The sequence below is a fragment of the Solanum lycopersicum genome, chromosome 7 (assembly GCF_036512215.1).
Source record: "Solanum lycopersicum chromosome 7, SLM_r2.1".
In the NCBI taxonomy this organism is placed as follows: Eukaryota; Viridiplantae; Streptophyta; class Magnoliopsida; order Solanales; family Solanaceae; genus Solanum; species Solanum lycopersicum.
In genome coordinates, this window is record NC_090806.1 from 60,109,043 (window position 1) to 60,129,803 (window position 20,761).

At 33.1% G+C, this 20,761-nt stretch overlaps 2 protein-coding genes across 3 annotated transcripts; one reads left to right on the forward strand and one right to left on the reverse strand.

Annotated features, from left to right (window-relative positions):
• Positions 1 to 2,081: 2,081 nt before the first annotated feature.
• LOC104648487 (F-box protein CPR1-like) lies at positions 2,082 to 3,519 on the forward strand. Its single transcript, XM_010325803.4, has one exon. The coding sequence runs from the start codon at positions 2,133 to 2,135 to the stop codon at positions 3,228 to 3,230; it is 1,098 nt and encodes a 365-aa protein (XP_010324105.2). The 5' UTR covers positions 2,082 to 2,132; the 3' UTR covers positions 3,231 to 3,519.
• Positions 3,520 to 3,726: 207 nt separating this feature from the next.
• LOC101247633 (DExH-box ATP-dependent RNA helicase DExH6) lies at positions 3,727 to 17,627 on the reverse strand. 2 transcript variants are annotated; one of them, XM_004243568.5, is made up of 15 exons: positions 17,169 to 17,627; positions 15,949 to 16,039; positions 15,484 to 15,796; positions 15,283 to 15,357; positions 14,964 to 15,008; positions 14,778 to 14,868; positions 14,613 to 14,671; positions 13,434 to 13,595; positions 7,726 to 7,778; positions 7,401 to 7,434; positions 7,193 to 7,282; positions 6,092 to 7,096; positions 4,673 to 5,770; positions 4,230 to 4,487; positions 3,727 to 4,120 (listed from the first exon to the last, which is right to left on the reverse strand). In XM_004243568.5, the coding sequence occupies exons 1-15, from the start codon at positions 17,320 to 17,322 to the stop codon at positions 4,049 to 4,051; spliced, it is 3,600 nt and encodes a 1,199-aa protein (XP_004243616.2). In that variant the 5' UTR covers positions 17,323 to 17,627; the 3' UTR covers positions 3,727 to 4,048. The 2 variants fall into 2 exon arrangements, with proteins under 2 accessions (XP_004243616.2, XP_069143095.1); XM_069286994.1 differs by having other exon boundaries at positions 15,940 to 16,039; positions 17,169 to 17,499.
• Between the last annotated feature and the right edge of the window lie 3,134 nt (positions 17,628 to 20,761).

A 20,761-nucleotide genomic window follows, 5' to 3' on the forward strand; every position in this document is an offset into this window, starting at 1 on the left:
ATTAATGTAGGGTTTGTATACATTAATGGCCAAAAAAATAAAGTGTTGATACATTAAAATTAAGAGGGTTGAATACATGCGCTGTTACATTTAAAAGAGGATAAGATACATTAATGGATGATCGGATATATTAATGAAATTTTTGACTTAAGAGAAAAATGAGAGATTTTGGAGATTTGTAAAACTTATAGGGGATAATGATAATAAGTAAACTAAAAGGTGAACTTTCTGTAATTAACCATTATAACGCTTTTAGGTGAAACTATCATGTTTATTATCCTATTTAGGGATGTTTATTGGACTGCTTGAGGCGCGGTTACTGGTCAAAGTTAAAATCAAACGGTTAGTTGTTATCGATTTTAATTTGGTATGGTTTGGTTCAGTTATTCGATTAGTCTCGATTTTAATTTGGTATGGTTTGGTTCAGTTATTCGATTACTAATCATACACAACAATAAAAGAAATAATTCTTTCAAAAAGTGAAAAATCTGTTCAAAATGAAAAATAGTTAGAATGACTCACATTAAATTTTGCTAATGAATAAAGCTTCAAAGTCATTATTTTAGCCTAGAAGGAAAGAGACAGTGTGACATATGATCGTCTCATAAAACATTGTCATAGACACCCGTACACATGAAACCAATAAAAGAAATGTTCTCACCTTGAATAATTTTGCTTTCATAAGTAAGTTACAAATAAATTCTGATGAAAACATATATATATAGAGAGAGAGAGAATTATCAGCTCGGTTCGGTTATTTTATTTGAATTTTTTTCTAACATATATATATATATAGAAAGAGAGAATTGTCAGCTCGGTTGAGTTATTTTATTTGGATTTTTTCTAACATAACCATAACCAAACCAAACCATGTACTATTGATTTTTGAAAAATCTAAAATCAAACCAAACAAAACCAAACCCAAAAAAAATCAATTTATATACATATATATATATATATATATATATATATATATATATGTATATATATATATATATATATATATATATATATATATATGTATATATATATATATATAGTATTTCCGATGTGGCAAATTAAAGAGTGTGCATGAAAGAGAAGAAGCATGTGTGGATTGTGAAAACCATGAGTTTACCTCATGTCATTCCATTCCTTCAACAATTTGTGGACTTCATCAATTCATTTTGCAAAAGCAAATCTCAAAAATTAAAGTAAAAAGATTCAATGCTTATAAGCAAAAAAAGATTCACTAATAAAGATGATAGATAGCTCTCAATGGAATTAATGGGTCCATATTTTCTACCAATCCCATGTTTGAATGCTATAAATAATAGGACAAGAGGAGCATAGCTACTATATATCAACATCCCTCATCACCTAGCTAATTACATCTAGGGTTTAATTTCCAAAATTCTCACTCTTACAAAATTTTGAATCTTTCTTTTTTAAAAAAAAAAATGGTGATTGTGAGAGGAAACACATCGCGTTTTCATCCTTATGAGATAGAAGCAAGGCTTGTAATTAGATTTTATTTGAACAGAGAGTTCGAGAATGATGTTGATGATGACGATGATGATGATGATGGAGCAAAAGTAGCACCTGCAGCATAATATGGTTTGACATGTTTTCTTTTGAAAACATGAAGCTCATTATATATAATATGGTTTGTGAAGGAGAAATTGGTGTCTAATTTTCTCCTTAGAATAAAAGGAAACTAAACCCTAGCTATATATATGAGAATTTGTCTTCTTATATTAGCCAATATATATATATATATATATATATATATACATATATATATATATATCTTCTTTTTCCCCCTTTATATTAGCATTAGCACTTTTTTTTTATCATTATTAATTGAAGCAATTATATATTTAGAATTAAAAAGATGTCATGTCAAAATTGAACTATTTTTCCATTACACATCATCCTTAATAAATATGGTTGAATTTTGAGCATGAAAAATTGCTTCATATATTCCAAGAAATGAGGAACTTCAAACATTAAATTTAATCTCATATTTCAGAAATGAAGCTACATTTATGGACTACTTTAGATACTCCTATTTTTGTTTCCTTTCTTACATATCCATTTGAAGAAAATTAAAAAAAAAAAACAAAAAAAAAACAAGAGATTATTAAAGGGTAATGAATCTATCTGAAGATGTAATTTTCGAGATTTTAACAAGACTGCCTGTAACTTCTTTGATAAGGTTCAAATGCGTTTGCAAATTCTGGTATTCTCTCATCAAGAACCCTAATTTCATCTCAAAACATTTGCATAACCTAAATAACAAGCAAAATCATCTCCATTTGCTGATTAGTCGCCGCGGAAATATTACAAATAAAAGGATCCTCTCATTGTCACAAAATGATACATTTGATGTTTTCATCAATCAAGATTTTCCAGAATACTTCAATGACAAATTTGGTCACATAAGACTTATAGGTCCATGTAACGGCATTGTTTGTTTATGTGGTTATCCAGATAACATTGTTCTATGGAATCCATCAATTAGAGACTACAAAATATTACCACAATCACAAATTCAACGTCTTGTTGGATCAACAATACGTGGGAGTGATTTTGGATTAGGGTTTGATTCGAAGAAAAATGATTATAAGGTAATACAAATTTTATTTTGTCTAACGATTGATCGTGTTTTTGTTTATCAAGTTGAGATATACTCTTTGAATTCAAATTCATGGAGGAAGTATAAAGGGGTTGTACCATCTAAAATAAAGTATGGTAATACTTCATGGAGTATGGTGTATAAAAATGAGATTTTTTGTTGGTTAGGTCAAGATGTTGATAACCATGAGGTGATACTTTCATTTAACATGAGTGAAGAGATTTTTCAAAATATTAAGTTACCATCAAATATTGAAATTTTTGGAGTGCAAGAAATTATGAGGAGTGTTTGGGTGATTGTACCATTTAAAGAATCAATTTCACTTATTGTTTATTGTTTAAAAGAAGTGGAGAAGTATTATGATGTATGGGTTATAAATAATGAATTGGGAGTTGAAAATTGTTGGACTAAATTGCAAAGAATTGGTCCTATTTCTAGGGTGGAAAGGCCTTTAGGGCTTTGGAAAAATGGTGAGCTAATTTTGGAAAATAGCTCTGGACAATTAGTGATTTATGATCCTTCAAATCAAGAAATGAAAACACTTGGATTTTATGGGAAAAGAGGCAGGTTGGAAATAGTTGTTTATAAGGAGAGTTTAGTTTCGATATCGTAGATAAGGTCTACATACATTCCACTCGCTGTTGATATTGCTTCTATGTGAATGAATAGCAGAGGAGACAAATTTGAAAATGAAAGTAGTGTTAATTCATGTATATATGTAGATGTTTTTCTGGTGTATTTATGTATGTATGGTTCGAGATGAAAGGAATGGATTTAAACGCAGATCCTATTCAGTTTGAAACAATAGTATATATTTTTCATAGCTTTATGAACCCTTAGAAGTTGATATGAAACTAATTTCTTCTTGTACATAAATATGAGTCCGGAGACGAAAAGGAAAAAAAAAAGAGTGAAATTTCCAAAAGAGCAACAAAAATAAGTTTGAAACCAAAAATAACATTTAAACAGGAGGGAGACGGCCTCTAAATTGGGGTAGGAAGGCGAAGGTCCCTATGCGCCTTACAAGGCGCAAGGTGAAAGGCTTTCTACTCAAAAAAAAAAAACAAAGTCTGAAAATCTCAAATACTGTAGGAGATGAGAAGGGCATATTTTGACAACTTTTTCTTTCAAAACATGCATTTCTTTGTTCTATTTATGAACAGTCAAATGCTCAGACTATAGTCGAGAGCCTTCGAGACATTCAGATTTCGTATCGTACAACAAAAAAAATACAGCATTCATCTATCTTCCCTTTGATGTAGCAAAATCCCATTTTGATTCCCTACAGCATACATACAACACCCTATATGTTTACTTACTTTACCTTCTTGGGAGTGTAACAGAAATGGGAAGATTCTTGCTGTTGCTTCTGTGAAAAGAAAAAAAAAACCTCTGTTGATTGTGTGGAAAAATCTGTCTTAAGCCTCTGATTCAATAAGGTCCATTTCCACGTTTCCGCTTAGAATGACCTCTTTGGATGGTTCCTCTATGCACAGACGATCCCTGTTCAGATAAAGACTCTTTCAGATACAGAGCTTTGAGCAAATTAAATCCAATAAAACAAGTATATTATACATATGATAATTTGATGATTGATTCCAATTTGTCTTACCTTTGATACATGAATGCCACCTCCTCTTTGCTGATGCATATTGGGGTGTTGATGCCGGATGTTAGGATTCATATCCATTCTGTTATTCCACCCAGGATCAGACTGACCAATCTCAGTAGCACCAACCATTGTAGTAAGTGAGTCCACAGGCTCATGCGGCAATGATATTCCTGACATCCCATTGTACGACAAGATCCAACCCATTGCATTTATAGAGGCTGCAAGAACCTCAGGAAGAACTTTTCCAGGATGTGTGACCTGTAATAACATTCACTTGCACATTAGACCAACCAAAAGCCACATACGTCAGTACTATCTTGACATAGCAACAGAATGATACCCTAATTACTTTGCGTTGTTTTTCTTTCTTTTCTTCTCATTTTGCTTGGGGGAGGGCGTAGGAAAGGTTCTCTCTTTAAAACAATGCAGAACAGAAAAATTACCTTAAATAAAATTGCTGCAGCTAACCTCTCTCTCAAGCAGTAAATTTGAGCAACATCAAGAGCTGTTGACTCAAAAGGGATCCATCTATCAACAATGACCTTCACTGTATTATCAGGTGAAGACATAATTTTCTCTCCTTGATGGGCTTCTGACAGATCTGCTTTAATATTGCCTTCCTCGCCATTGTCCTCATCAGCATCTTCGTAATCACTTTCGTCATCATCATTGTCATCATCATCATCTTCATTTCCAGGAGCCACTACAATCTCTGTTGCCAGCAATAACAGTGGGAGTGGCCCAATGACACTACAATTCCTTATAAGCAGACCTCCATCACCACGAGTTATCTCATCATATGCAATTAGTGGTTGATCATAGAATTTTTGGAATGAAAGCTTGAAGTTAGTAGAATGAGGGCTTAATCGAACTTTATCACCACCTGCAGTCTCAATGACAGACTTCTTGTTATTTTTCAAAGGCGGGAGCAGTCTTCCAACCATAGGGTACAAACCAGCAACAAGAACAGCATGTAGTATGCCTGGATCCTGTGCGTTAAGGTTACAGGAAGATCCATCTCCGGGAATAAACCCATTCCTCAACAGTTCAGATGCAAGTTGTTTACGCATTCCTGATAGCATATGCATAGTGCCTGAAGATAAAAAGTACTTAGAACAAAACCTCGATTCTTGACCAGTTTCTTTCGCACTTTTCCAGCCCTCAAATGCAGCCACAACTGCTAATTGATCACTTCTTCCGCCATACCATGAGGCTAACTCAGCTTTTGCAGCTGCAGCTTTCTTCTTCTCATTTGGCAACATGGGTAGGGTAAATGGATCTCTATAGTCAGAAGCGCAAGCCATAGTCAATGCTGGGTCAAGGCAGTTCAATAAGATGGAAATTAAAAGCATCTTGCTTGTAAGCGGATGAACTGGTAAAGATCCTAGCCTTTCTCCAAGATCTGTAAGTTTCTCATCAAATGACAATGCCCCAATATCTTGAAGAACAATGATTGCATTACGTATGGTCTCATAAACCGGAGGGTCAAGTGTCTTCTGCAGGAATTCTTCTATCTTGCAATCAGGGTTAAGAAGCTTGACCTGCCAAAGAAAAGGCATTTAAACTGCTATACAGCAAGCTCTTTTGTTAAATAGTTTACATTCACAGTGAGTAGATTTCTTTAACAAAACTAGAATAATTTTCAAAAGCCTACTGAATTACTTTTTATTTTCATTATTACAAGTTTCTTCACCTCCTTTCAACCCTAGTTATGTTTTCAACTACCAACAAGAAGCTCAATATATTTCACCTAATCATCTTTTTTATTTGAACTGGTAAAAGTTATTTCACCTAATCGTCATGCAAAGTATATCTAGTATAAAAATCATATTCCCAAATGACAAGGAAGAATAATGAAGCACCTGAAGACATAGTTCCTCTATAGGAATCCTCTTAATCTCAGGAACCTGGAAATCAGGCAATGAAGCTGCTCGAAGTTTTGAATAAAGATGATAACAAATCCCTGGCTGGCACCGACCAGCACGCCCTTCTCTTTGCTTTGCACTTGCTTTTGAGACCCATGAAGATTGAAGAGTAGATACATTATTATAAGGGTCATAACTTTTTTCTTTCATTCGTCCACTGTCGATTACATAAACAACATCATCAATGGTAATGGCAGTTTCAGCAATATTAGTTGAAAGAACGATTTTGCGGCAGCCTGGAGGAGGGTGTCTAAAAACCTTCTTTTGCTCCACAGAAGGAACCATAGAATGGAGAGGGATCACTGAAAACTTAGACTGATCATTGAAATAGTGGCTTGCTCTCAATCTCTCTCGTGTTCTGTTAATGTCCTCCCAACCAGGAAGGAAAACAAGGATGGCCCCGTCCTCCGAGTCTATGCATATTTTTTTTAATAGTTGCTCAATAAGGACATCATCAATCAGTTCAGGGTCAACTGTTGATAGGTATTTGTCAAGTAAATGTTGCTGCTCCTCACAACTGGAAGATGATTTCTCCACGTGTTCCTTAATTATTTCAACAACTTGTGTCTGATTCTCCTGCTCAGCCCAATCTAGAGCAGTTTTCCCATCATTAGCATGTAAATGGCAGTCAGCACCAAAAGAAAGGAGCATGCAAATGTCACCAACGCGGCCTTTTCCAGCTAAAACCATCAATGGCGTCACTCCACTCAAAGAATGCTGATAATTGAAAATCTTTGGTCCCCCTTCAGAAGATATTAGATCCAAAAGGGGATCCAGATCATCATCTGAAAAAGCCAGATTAATTGCTTCATCTAAGGCAACTTTGTACTCCTCTGTTAATATTGATTCCTCAGGCATGACAGTGGATGAGGTGGAGTCAAGGTGATTATTTTTAGTTGACTTTACAATAGAAAGTACATCCTCAAGATAGAATGTTTTTACCTGGCATAGGTGTAGAGGCGTGTAAATACTTCAAAAACTCACATCATAAATCAACAAAGAGATAAATCAACATAAAAACTAGGAGAAAGGTTTTACAGGATAAGTAAATCCAGGGACTCGGATAACTGGGCAGCCACCAAAGTATTTTGAAAAACGTTCAGCATCCAGTGTAGCACTCATCAGGACCTGTTTGGAGGTCCATTCAATTGATTATATCATAAAACCACATACATATTACTGGAATAAAAACAAGAAAAAGAGAGACTGTTTTACTACAATACAAAAGCAAAATGAGAAGTCTTACCAAACGCAAATTTGGATATGAAGGAAGCAAGTCCCTACAAGTAAAGAAAGATCAACTTGAACATTTGCTGTTTCAGTGGTTTAAATTAAAAGAAATTTAGTGACACCTTTTTATGTTTTCTTGAATGAAAATGACAAGCTAATTTCTATAATCCAGACAGGTTCGCATAAGTAAGCTACAGAAAGGAGGTTAATTGATGTGGCCAGTTCGCAAGCCAAAAATTAGCACATTATGATCCCAACTCCCGTCAGAAAGATCATTCATGACGGACAAAATTATAATCCACGTATCTATGTAACTAATAAAACAGATTAAACCAATGCACCTGAGAATAGCGAGCATGAAATCAGAGTAGCGATCCCTCTCATGAATTTCATCCTGTGAAATTTGAAGTTTTTTAGGCAGTAAAAACAAAGAAGAAGCACAGCTGAGAATGTGTGTCAAATCAGAAAATATAAGCATCTCTACAAGCAGAAGTAAAGAAGGATTAACATGACAAATGAACTTTGCAAGCAACAAAACAAACACAACACAGATTGAAGCCAGACTTGTGAGATACAAACATAAATCAAAGAAACAAGTAAAAAAGTAAATAAATGATGATAACAAAATATATTGTAGCAGAGAACTGTGATAGAAGGAAAAAGAAGAAAGAGAAATATGAACATCATATGTTCAGAAGGAACACACCAGAAACAGATAAGAGATGGAAGAAACAAAAATATTACTCCCACGAATCTAAAACTTGCACTTGGGTTACGGTTTTCTACATGTAATCTTGAGTAATATTCAGGATATGATTCAATTCAAAATGACATATTGCAAAAAGAGAATTGCTATATTTGACCATTCAGACTATCTCTGAGTATAAAAGGCTCTGCTAGAAACCAAACACTCAAGTAACTCATTAATGTCATTGACCTATACATCTATCAATAATTATCTAGAAACTTGTGATTTTTGCCTCAAAATTATCTCGAAAAATACTGCAAATATTAGGAGTCTTCATATTACCCTAAAAGAAAGTTGTGGTTTTCGGGATAGAAACAAAGGAGGAGTCTCGCATTTAGATTTAGCAAAAGCTTGAGTTGGTGGTAGTAGCTCGAGTTCCCCCAAGAAGGAGAACACTTGGTGACCTTCCGGAGTTAGTTATCTAAGACTCACATTGATAGTTAAGTCCTTAGTAAGGGTGATAAACAGGTAAAGCTCTATCCTGAGAGAGAATCTTACAGGGGCGGCTCAACGTAATTGGAGGCCTAAAGCGAAATTTCAATTCGTGGCCTAATATATAATATACTTTATATACGTATTTCTTCAAAATTTATTTTTTTACACTATTTAGATGGAAATTATTAGACTTAATATTGTTTTTCAGTTACTAGTTTTAGGTAAGATTTTATTAACTCAACATTGAAAAACATCCTTTAAGTGATGCAATTATTATATGTATTGTTAACATAATGCTATAAGTAGTAAGTTGATAAATATTTAATAAAGATAAGAGTAAGAACCATGAATTTGACACAAGAAGTTGATGACTTGGTATACCTCATTTTAATATGCTTTTACTCTAGTAATGCTTGAAACTAAAATTTAAAAAGAAACAAAAAAGAATTTGTAATTCGCCTTTTCCAACACTTTTCACTACTAATTTCTTATTTTTAACAAAGTACAAAAAATGTTAAAGTGGATAAAATTTTATTTTATAAAAGATTATATTTTTTTATCATAATTAATTAATTTTTCTAAAAATTTTAACACATAATATAATCTTAACAAAAATTTGGGGCCCCCAAAATTTGGGGACCTAAGGCAAAGGCCTTAAAGGCCAAAGCATAGAGCCGTCTGGAATCTTACAACCGAAATAAGCTCAGCTATGGATTTGGAGCTTAAGAGAAAAAGGAGGGTTATGTGAGATCAGCCAAGGATCAAATCGGGTAGCTTGAATCAATGTTATCAAAAGCAAATAGCGCAAACAAACACCAAGGTCTGTTGAGGCTTTTAAGTGCAAAGCACAAATAAAGCATATGCTTTAATTCAAAAAAGGCACCAAGGAAAAAATAAATACAAATATGTATACATAGAAATTGAAGACAAAATATGATTAAGTGAAATATCAATTGTTTAGTTTCGCCTCTTTGGAAGAGGTTCATTGGCAAGGAAAAGTATGTCTTAGAACCTTGATCACGACTGTAAAGCGCACATAAAACAAGGTGAATCGTTCAACAGGTGTTGAGCCTCACTGTAAGGCTTAAGCGCTTTAAGTGCCTTTGATAACACTGGCTTGACAGTGGTCAAAACTCGGGAGATGAGGGAGAAGATGGCGATGGGGGCTTGGGGAAGTAGTGGTGATGCAAGGGATAGGACAACTAGTTGCAGCAAGGAAGCAACGAGAAAGTTGTTGTGGGTCTCAAGGGGTAACTTTAGAGGACATTGAAGGGATTGGCGGTGGAATAGAGATGTCCAAGGGAAAGTGGAAACAAAGAAGTTTGCTAATGCAAAGTTGGTGGAGAGCAAGGACTGGGAGGGGAAGTGGATGACTAGGGAAAGGTATAAGATGGAGAGGAATGAGCAAAGTCAGAGGTGATGACAGCAAAAACAAAAAATTTCAAACATTTCATGCAGAAATAGAGGACAAAGGCCGGAATAAGAAAATGTATAGGCTAACCAAGGTGAGAGACCTAGACCAAGTGAAGTGCATCAAAGACGAGAAAGGCAACATATTAGTGGATAAGGGACTCATTACACGGAGATGACATACATACTTCCAAAAACTCTTAAATGAAGACGGAGTCAAGGACATTGTGAAGGGTGATTCAGAGCACATCGAGAATCGTCGAGATTTTGGGTATTGTAAGCATATAAAGGTTGAGATGGTTAAGGATGTTATTAATAGGAAGAGCAAATGAGATGCCAATGGAATTTTGGAAGATCACAAATGGGCAGGTTTAAAGTGGTTAACTAAGTTGTTAAATGTCATTTTTAAGACGAAAAAAATGCCCAAAGCATGGCGGTGGACTAATGATTACCCTGTACAAGAACAAGATGATATTCAAAATTGTAACAATTACATGGGGTTTAAGTTGCTATGCCACATTATGAAAAATTAGGTGAAAGTGGTGCGGATAAGGATGAGGAGGGGTATGTCTATTTTCGATGACCATTTCAGTTTCATGTCGGGGAGATCTAGTAAAAAGATTGGTGGAAATGATCCCAGAGACCTATAGGTGCACCGACGGCATACATTATGACGATTAAGGATATGTACCGTAGAGCCAAGGCCTGAGTGAGGCCAATAAAGGAGACTTGTAACACTTTCCAGTCATGATGGGTTGCACAAGGGTCATCTCTAAGTTCCTTTTTGTTTTACCTTGGTGATGGATGAATTGACATGCCATATATAAGGTGAAGCACCATGGTGTATGAGCAAATGACAGAGTATTGATTGATGAGACTCCTAGTGGAGTTAACCCTAGGCTAGAGTCTGGACGTTTGGAGACAAACCCTGGACTCTAAAGGGTTCAAGTTGAGTAGGTTCAAAACTAAATACTTGGAGTGCAAGTTCAATGATGCAACTCATGAGGTTGGCATGGAAGTGAGGCTTGATACCAAGCCATCCCCAAAAAAAAGAAAGTTTCAAGTGCATTGGGTTTTAAATTTAATGACATTGAGAGATAGACAATGATGTTATGCATTGTATAGGTGCGAGTTAGACAAAATAGAGATTCACCTCCGAAGTCCCTGGACGTTTGGAGACAAACCCTGGACTCTGAAGGGTTCAAGTTAAGTAGGACAAAAACTAAATACTTGGAGCGCAAGTTCAGTGATGCAACTCATGAGGTTGGCATGGAAGTGAGGCTTGATACCAGGCCATCCCAAAAAAAACAAGTTTCAAATGCATTGAGTTTTAACTTTAATGAAATTGAGAGATATGCATTGTACAGGTGCAGTATAGACAAAATAGAGGTTCACCTACGAGGTCCTCTATAATAAGAATGTTTCGCTAAAACTTAAAGGTATGTTCTACAAAGTGCCTATTAGACAGACTATGTTGCATAGGTGGCGTATTGGCCAATTAAGAACTTTCATGTTCAAAAGATGAGAGTTACAAAATGAGAATGTTGAGGACTTGAGGCGGATATGTCAACATAATAGGACAAATAAGATTAGGAGTAAAGATATCATGAATAAGATGAGAGTGGCCTTCATGATGGACAAGATAAGGGAAGGAAGGCTGAAATCATTCGAACATGTGAAGAGGAGATGTACACTGCCCCAACGAAAAAATGTGAGAGATTGGAACAAGTAGACCTAAGAAGAATGGGGGAGAGGTAATTAAAAAGAATATGGTGTATCTTCGGCTTACCGAGGATATGACCTTAGATTAAGGGAAAGGGAGGATGTTCATTTAAGTAGAAGGTTAGTTGGTAGTTGAGCATTGTCTTGCTTTTTACTAGATAGGGTTGGTAGTAGTTTGGTGCACCGTACCTATTTCTTGTCCTTTGATATCTATTACTATAGATTGTTTCTTTTTGAGTCTTTGACGACCAACTACCGATTGTTCCTTGTGCTATCGTTACCATATTATTTTGTTGTTCTTTTCAAGAATATTATGTAATGCTTCCTTTATTATTTGGTACATCTTTTTTTCTTCTATATATTCTTTGATATGTGTTATTTGAGTCGGGGGTCTTTCGTAAACAGCTTCTCTATCTTCAAGAGATAAGAATAAGGTTTGCATACACTTTATCCTCCCCAGACCCTACTCGTGGGAGTATACTAGGTATGTTCTTGTTTGTTTATTTGTTATTACCCTAAAAAACAACACTACGAAGATGCATGGAAATCCAAACTTATGACTCGAGAGGAGAGAACTATGAAATATTTTGTAGGGGATCCCTCAGTATTCAAAGATTGTTATGTTATCATCATCGTGATAGATAAACTTGTCAACTTTATACTTCACATTGTTGACTTCCCCAGATGCTAGTATAGTATTTTATTAATTTTTATGACAAGGAAAACTGCAGTTGCTACCCTTTGGACGCACACAAGGTAAAACCCCAGCTCCTATGCAATAGCTTGCAAACTACACAAGAGAGTTAACCCCCACTAGGCAAGCCCGATGCGACGAGCTCGACCCAGAAAAAAAACCTTGCTTTTGCTGGCAAGGGGTTTTGAACTTGAGACCTCCAACATAGAAGTCCAAGCGCAAACCAACTATTGACAGTGATGCCTTAAGCGCATGAATTAAAGAAGTATGTTGATTCTGATCAAGCCGTACATTCCTAAAAAGGGAAGAAAAGGCAAAAGCCTTCAATTAGAATTATTTTGCAACCTCAAATTTACAACTCAAAATGGGATTCCAACATAATGATAAATGGTCCATTTTTGTTATGTTGCATTTAGATATTTTTATGAAAAAGAAAAAGTGCTAAGCATAATGATAAACCAGACTACATGAGAAAGCTCCACATGCTCCTCAAAAGATAGCAATAACTTTGACCATGAATGCTTATACTGCAAAAATCGAATATAATTCTGTTCTATGTATCGGCAAAACCCCTCCATAAATTTAAAGAGCAACAAAGCTTTTGTAGCATAGAAACAGAACTAAGATTTTGCAGATTATCCTAGATATACTTTCAGCACATGATCTCCAAATGACCAATGAGTAAAGAGGCCCTCTCGTACATCTTAAAGAAATGCGTTAATTTAATCTTCACCTCATTTTTAATTGCAACCACTTGGTTATCCTAGATATACTTTCAGGACATGATCTCCAGATGACCAATGAGTAAAGAGGCCCTCTTGTACATCTTAAATAAGTGTGTTAATTTGATCTTCACCGCATTTTTAAGTGCAACAACACAATTGAGTTGAGAGAGGCAGTGGATGATGCAGTAACTTCATAAAAGCAGTTGATTAACAGCGCACAAGAAGAGGTCAAAGCATATGTCAGAGCAGTAATTCAAGTATAAAATGCTTCAGAGATATGTAAGAACATTCATTAAAGATTGAAATGATAAGTACCACAATGATGTGGGTTATATCAGAAATGGGATCCTTGCCCATTTTCCCCGGAGCCTCCTTGTTGAAGCTGGCACTTCCATTGGTAATCAGGACCCTAAGTAGAATCCCATTGGTACAAAACATGATTGATGACTGCTTCCCACCTCTGCTTTCCATCCGTATCTGGAATTAACCACAACTCAGTAATTAAAGGCCTTACATAACTTTACATGCGAAGAATGGTTAAGAGGCAAGAAGACTTTTTTTCAATTTTTTTTTGGTGGTGGTGGTGGGAGGTGCCGTGTGCGTGTGAGTGTGTGTGTGTGGGGGGGGGGGGGGGGGGTGAAGCAATGACAGTGAAGGCATTAAGAGTGTTAGAACAACCAGAAAACTAACATCACTCATCTTTTTTTTGGTGGTGGTAGGGGGTGAACCAGTGACAGTGAAGGCATTGAGAGTGTTAGAACAACCAGAAAACTAACGCCACTCATCACAAACTAAGCATCACATATGAGGAAGCTATGCTGAGATCTCTCCCCTGTTGCGCACGCCTGATTTATGTTTAGGAATGCTTCTTGAATTTGAAAATTGTGTGATAAGTCGCAGATAAGTAAGAAACAGAAGCATTGATTCAGGTTTACCTCACCCCACAAATAAAGTTTTATTTGACCCTCCACTTTAGAAAGGAAAGAATTTGCAAAGAATGAACTCCACCATCACAAAATCCTTTTTAATAAAGTAAGGATATCCATATAAACCTGGGTAGGATTAGCAGTTTTTCCTATTTGATACTGTTAATCGTCATAATTTATTCTATATGATTTAAACCTTAATTTACCAAAAGAAATTATTCCATTTGATTCACTTAGAACTTTCGTCCTTTTTTGCACTTAATCATCTGACTCTTGTAGAAGTTCTTGATATGGATATCATATTTAAAAGTCTGAACATGTTCCCAGTTATTGTTTTCAGCATTTTATTGAGCAGAGAGGTCTTGAAATCTTTTTTTGAGTAATTAAAAGAAAGGAATAATAAAAATTTTGTGCCAAAAGAATAAAATAAATATTGGTAAAGGAAAGGAGTACACATGTCATTCACAAAAGACAGTTGCCAAACCCAATTTACTTATATCTTTGACAAAGGAAAAAGTGAACCAGAAAAATTGAAAAAGAAATAACTCAATTAGAAATAGTGTAGCACCTTGTAACCAACAGTATCTCCAACACTTTCGCCTCTTTCAGCAGAAATTCTCTCAGAAACTGCAAATTGGACAAGCAATATTCAGAACATTCATGAACTGATTACCACATTCCACATAACACATGAAAAGAAATGAATCCTTCAGAGCGGGCATAAAGTGCCAACCTGATATGGCAGAAATTCGTCGTGGCTGAGTACATACAATTTTACATGTCTCACCTTTACCCCACATATGATCTAAAATAAACTGAGGGACCTGAATCATAGGGAGGAAAAGTTATATCTAGTAATACTACATCTTCTTTGAGAAATACTAAAGTCACAGACCAAATAAAGGTTTGAAGTTCTAACCTGTGTAGTTTTCCCGCATCCAGTTTCACCAGAGATCAAGACCACCTGCACATGGAAAATAATCCAGCCAAGATGAGAATTACCAAGCATCCAAACCCCGTGGCAGGCATTAAACCAAAATATGATACAAGCAGTGCCAATATGTTCTATTTTTGAGGGTACGAGTTTAGTCTTGGCGAATGAAAACAAGCCTTTATCTCATCTCAAAGACCTTTCTCAGTTTGAACATAATGACAGCAGCATTGATTGATAGAGATTGGAGAAGCAAAAGTAGAAAGGCATAGTCAGGTCATACTTTTTGATGCTATATAATGGTCACCTGATTAGATTCTATAGTTGATGTAATAGCATCCTTGAAGAAAGCAATTGGAAGCTTAGACCTTTGTAATGTAATCTGCAAGTAAATAACCAACAACCCATTACTGATTCTTTTGTTGGTTTTCTGAAAGCATATTACAGGCTAAATCAAGAGCAACAGTATATAATATTTGTCAGCTCCAAATAGAAGATTGAAGAAAACCTGTCTCATGTTTGGGCTTTTTTCTATTCTTGACGCAAATGACTCAACCCTTTTTGCAATTTCAGACGTGCTCATCACAGGTTTACAGAACATATCATCCTTCTTTCCTCGTAATTTATCAAATTTCTTACTGTGTTTCCCGACTACTGGTTCATTTGTCTCCCCATCACCAGGTGGATATCGCGTAAATAAATCCTGTAGAGCATATTTTGCCTCCTCCGAAAATTTAAAACAACTTAGCACATCCTTTCCTTTCATTGTGTCCGTGTTCTGTTTAGTCTTGAAAATTGATATACGACGTTGATCCCCACGCCTAAGATAAGACAGGCCCATCATCTTAAGTCAGAAAAGGAAAAAGTTTACCCTGTCTATTTAGCAGCCAGAGCATTATGATGGCACATTACTATAAGATGCTATTGAAAAATAAAAGTAACATGTGATAGTGCTGAAACTTACTAGACGTACCCAGAACTTTTTGACTTCATTCCCATTTTCCGGCATAACATATGAACTGCAGCTCTATCGCGGTTTGAAAGGTTTGATTCAAATGTGTATACTGCATAAACAAATAGATATCCATAACATTTTACATACAACAACAACAACCCTTGAGAAGGTAGAGATATTGTTTCCGATAGACCCTCGACTCAAGTAAAATATATAAAAAATTAAGTATGAAAAGCAAATACAGTAGTGAAGATTCTATGCTGAAAACATTTTACAGTAGTGACTTATAGCATTTAAAATATAAATCAGAATTATCTCAATCACATTTTTTTGTTGAATAAAGTCAGAATTACCGTATTTACATGTAATGGGCAGTTATAGAAGAAAAACGGAATTAAAAGTATCAACAGAGTGATTAAAATATGTCCAGACTACTTCCTTTCAGTTCTCCCCAAAAAAACAGTAATATTTATTGTTTGAAGTTCTATGTAGCAGCATTTTTACATGTGGATGCTACAAAATACAACAATAACAGAAAAGGGAACCAGTGGCATAAATTGAACATAAATCATAACTAAAGTAATAGTTGCCAATGAAAAGCTTAACACTTTTGCAAAGATCAGAATATGCCACTAAAACCACATTCCACCGGATTGTTTACCTCCCTCTTACCCCAATTCAGTTTCTATTTGTGTCTCTTCTGTATAGAGCTATTCACATCATTAAGCTGTTGTCAGCTATAGCAGAAAACTGAAAACCCCTAACTTGTCTTTCACAAATTAATAAGTGTACAAACAAAATGCGTCTAAACGGAGTGATATTAAACATTTAGGATTCATATAACCAACCCCACTCAATTTTCATAAAACATTTACAATCTTTATGCATCAAAACATAGTTTGTACAAAACATTTTACAATCTTTTTATAATCTTTAACCATTAAATATAGTCTTTACAGAACATTTTACAATCTTAATGCAATTATTTTGCAATCTTTAACCATCAAAAATTTTACAAATAGAGTTTAGTGCAAAACATTTTGCAATCTTTAACCATCAAATATAATATCTGTTTATCAAAATCCAGCCTCTAAAGCAACACATTTAGCTATAAATTAACCTACAACAAATAAAGTATTAATCTTTTCTACTCGGAAACGACAACTAAACCAGTAAAAGTAAGTAAATGGGGTTTTATGAAAATATGCAAAAGTGGTAGTTTTCCAATTCAAAAATACCTTCATCATTAGAAACACGAAACTGTTCGAGAACTTGGGCAACCCGAATCCGAGTGGATTCTGCAACATTGGTAACTTCTTGTTGTTTTTGGCCTTTCTTCTGCCTCTTCTTCCCAAACCCAGATGATGATGATGATGGAGCTGTTGACGCCATTTCACTCAATCTTGATTACTTCTTTTCTGTACTAAAATCAAAAAGGGGATATTCTGTAATGTCCCTTTCTTTGTATTCTTGATTTCTCTTCCTCTTCGCGGCGCTGCTCATAAGCTCCTCTCTGCCCTTCTTCACCTCTCGCTAAACAATTTTTATACAAAAAGATGAAAATCCCCCTAAAAGTTAATAAGTATAACCAGGACAAGTGCAAAAATCGAATTGAAAATAATAATTCAAAAATAATTATTGTAGTGTTTTATTGGTTTAATGTGATTATGGTTTTGATTCCTTTTTATTATCCGATTAAATTTAATTCTTAATAGTTTTGAGAGTTTTTTTAAAGGGTTAATCGATAATTTAATAGTAAATTAAAAATTATACATAAATCATTTTGAATATAAAGTAATTTACATCATTGTTAAGTTTCATATTTTTATTTCTGATTGTTTTAAACTCTTAGTCATTTTATCATGTAATAGTGTTTGCTTTTAAGTAAAATGAAGTTGTAAACACACGTGGATAATTCATTTGGTTTGTCACTTTATTTCTAATTGATTTTTCAAGCATTTCTACTTAGTTATAGTGTTTGCTTTTAAGTAAAATGAAATTGTAAACACATGTGGATGGTTTGTCACTTTATTTCTAACTAATTAACATATTCGTGCTTCGCGCGGACCTCATTAGATTTATGAATAATTTTTTTTTGTTTGAGTCAAATATTATTATCATTGAACCCAATAAGTTATATTTTTCAACTTGTTGTTCACTATCTACGCTTTTAGTATTTTAAATATAGTTGAATTCGTATAATCTAATTGGTATGTTATCTTTAGAAACATGTAAAGAAAGAAAAAAAATTTCATGGAAAAAAAATTTTTGTTTATGCGGCTGTAGTAAATTCTAAATTATATTTTAGGAGGGAGTTAAATTATACAGTGTTCATAAAAAAATATTAATGAAAAAAGTTGCTCTAAATAAATTTGATGAATGAAATTCCTAGAGTGAAAATATACAACTAATTTCAAGTCATGTTTATCATATTATTTTATCAAAAATAATTACATCTCTTAGAATCTATTGCTTGTAAAATAATAAAAGGTTGACTTTTATTTTGGTGAAAACCATCTTCGGTATATTGAGAAATCATGTCAACACTACATAAGCAATTCAACAGGAGTATCATATTTGCATTTCAACTAACAATATATTCTACTTAATTTTTTTAATTTAACATTAATCTAATATGAAAAGCAAACATTCAATATTAAAAAGAAAATAGCAACACAATAATTATTATTACAGAACGAAAAAAAAAAAACAACAGTTGCAATATAACAAAACTGTTAATAAACACTTATAAATTTATAATGTAAAATTAAAATACTAATAAAATACAAAAACTCTATAGAAAATCTATTTAAAATTGTTACTTGTAGCAACTAAGTAAGATAAGAAAAACTATATAATTTGCACATTAATTACTTTAGGGAGCTATCCACATGAAAGGTTTTGAAGTCATGAATATTATTAATTAATAATTAAAAATAAAAGTTACATATATAAAAAATATCAATTGTGCAGAATAATACTATTAAGTAATTATTTTGAAGAAGAAATTTTGAAAATATATTTTACAATATCACACTGGTGAAGAAAAATAAAAAACATGCTAAATATTTTAGAGAAAAAAGATAAATGTGATCGGAGGTGATAGAAATGTACCACATCATCTTATTTACTTAAAATATTTTTTTTTAAATTGTTATTCTGAAACTATAATCAGAAGAAGATAAAAAAAAGGGAAAAGAAAGTGGAAAATTAATTTGTTAGGATTGGAAATTAGAAAGATGTGAGTTATGGATGATTATTATTTACTCCTAATAAAGTAGTATGTGAAAATTTTTTGTTGTAAATATTCCTCTATTAATAAAAATATTTTTAATTAATTGAGTAAACTACTTTTACAAAAAATTAATCAATTTAAATAAGAAAAAAGGTCAAAAAAAGAGAAGATAAATGTCACATCACTTTTTTATGTATCTCATTTTTAATTATTAAGAGAAGTTAAATAAATTACACTTTTTAGTTTTAGTATAATTAATGTGACTAAGGAGAAATATTTTCATCATTCTTATCATTAAATAATTTGTTATTCATTAAATTTTTTAAAAGTACTAAAAAAGATTAATTTATTTTTTGTTTAGTCTGTGACTATTTTTTAATATGATAAACTACATCATATATTTTTTAGGGGCATCAATATGCAATAGCTATAAGAAATGTATCATGTGCAATATTATATTTTTCAACTGTGACAAAAATTAAAATATTAATTAAAACTTGATGAAAAAATTACATAAAAAAAAACTGTATAACTTATAATAATAATACTACTAATAATAGCAACGTAAAATGAAGAAAATAATGTTAATTGAGCTTTATAATGTGTTGATTAATAGAGTTCCATAATTTAATTTTTGTTGAATAACATGCAATTATATATCTAATAAAAAATATAATCAAAACAATACATGAATGAATTAATCTTCAAAATATTTGGAAATCATTCAAACTTTTTTATTAATATGACCATCTTCTTGATGAAATCTTGAAATAATTATGATTCCTTCTTCATTTTCATAAACTTGTACCAAACTAATGCAAACATCAATTTGATGAATCTTGAAGAATATATCTATGATCTTTATCAATATGAAGATCATATGGTGAACTTATTAAGTACATGATTGATGAATAAAATGAAGAAAAAAATGTAAAAAAGAGGAAAAAACTGTACTAATAAAAAGAAAGAATGAGAAAATGAGAATGATCATTGAACATAGATAGTTGTAATTTTTAGTTTGTGTAAACCATAAGAATAATTAAAAATAAGTTGAAGAGACATATTATTTAAGTAGGGAATGAAAATAGATGGAGGTTTTGTTGTAACTTATTAGGTATAATTAGAATAATAAATATGAATGAATTTTTAATTAATAAATAAATTGTTTAATGAAAAAAAAAGAGGAAAAAAGAAATTGAAATGGAGGCCACAGAGAGTTGTCACATCAGCTCCTCTGTGATCCTCCTTTATATATATATATATATATATATATATATATATATATATATATATATATTTATTTATTTATTTTTCAAGTATTTTTTTTTATCAATTTTAACTGTCAAACTAATAAACCAATAATAATCAATAAGCAATAAATAAATAATTGATAAACTAATATTTTAATGGTTTTATAACAATTTAGTAGCATATCTAAAATTCAATATTTAATAAATCATCAAAACGACCTATACGCAACCTAATTTATAGCATGTTTGGCCATCAATCAAGAGGCCGAAAGCACTTACAAAAAATGAATTTATTGGATTAAATTAGTAAAACTATTTTTAAATATAGTTACAACAATGTTTGCTT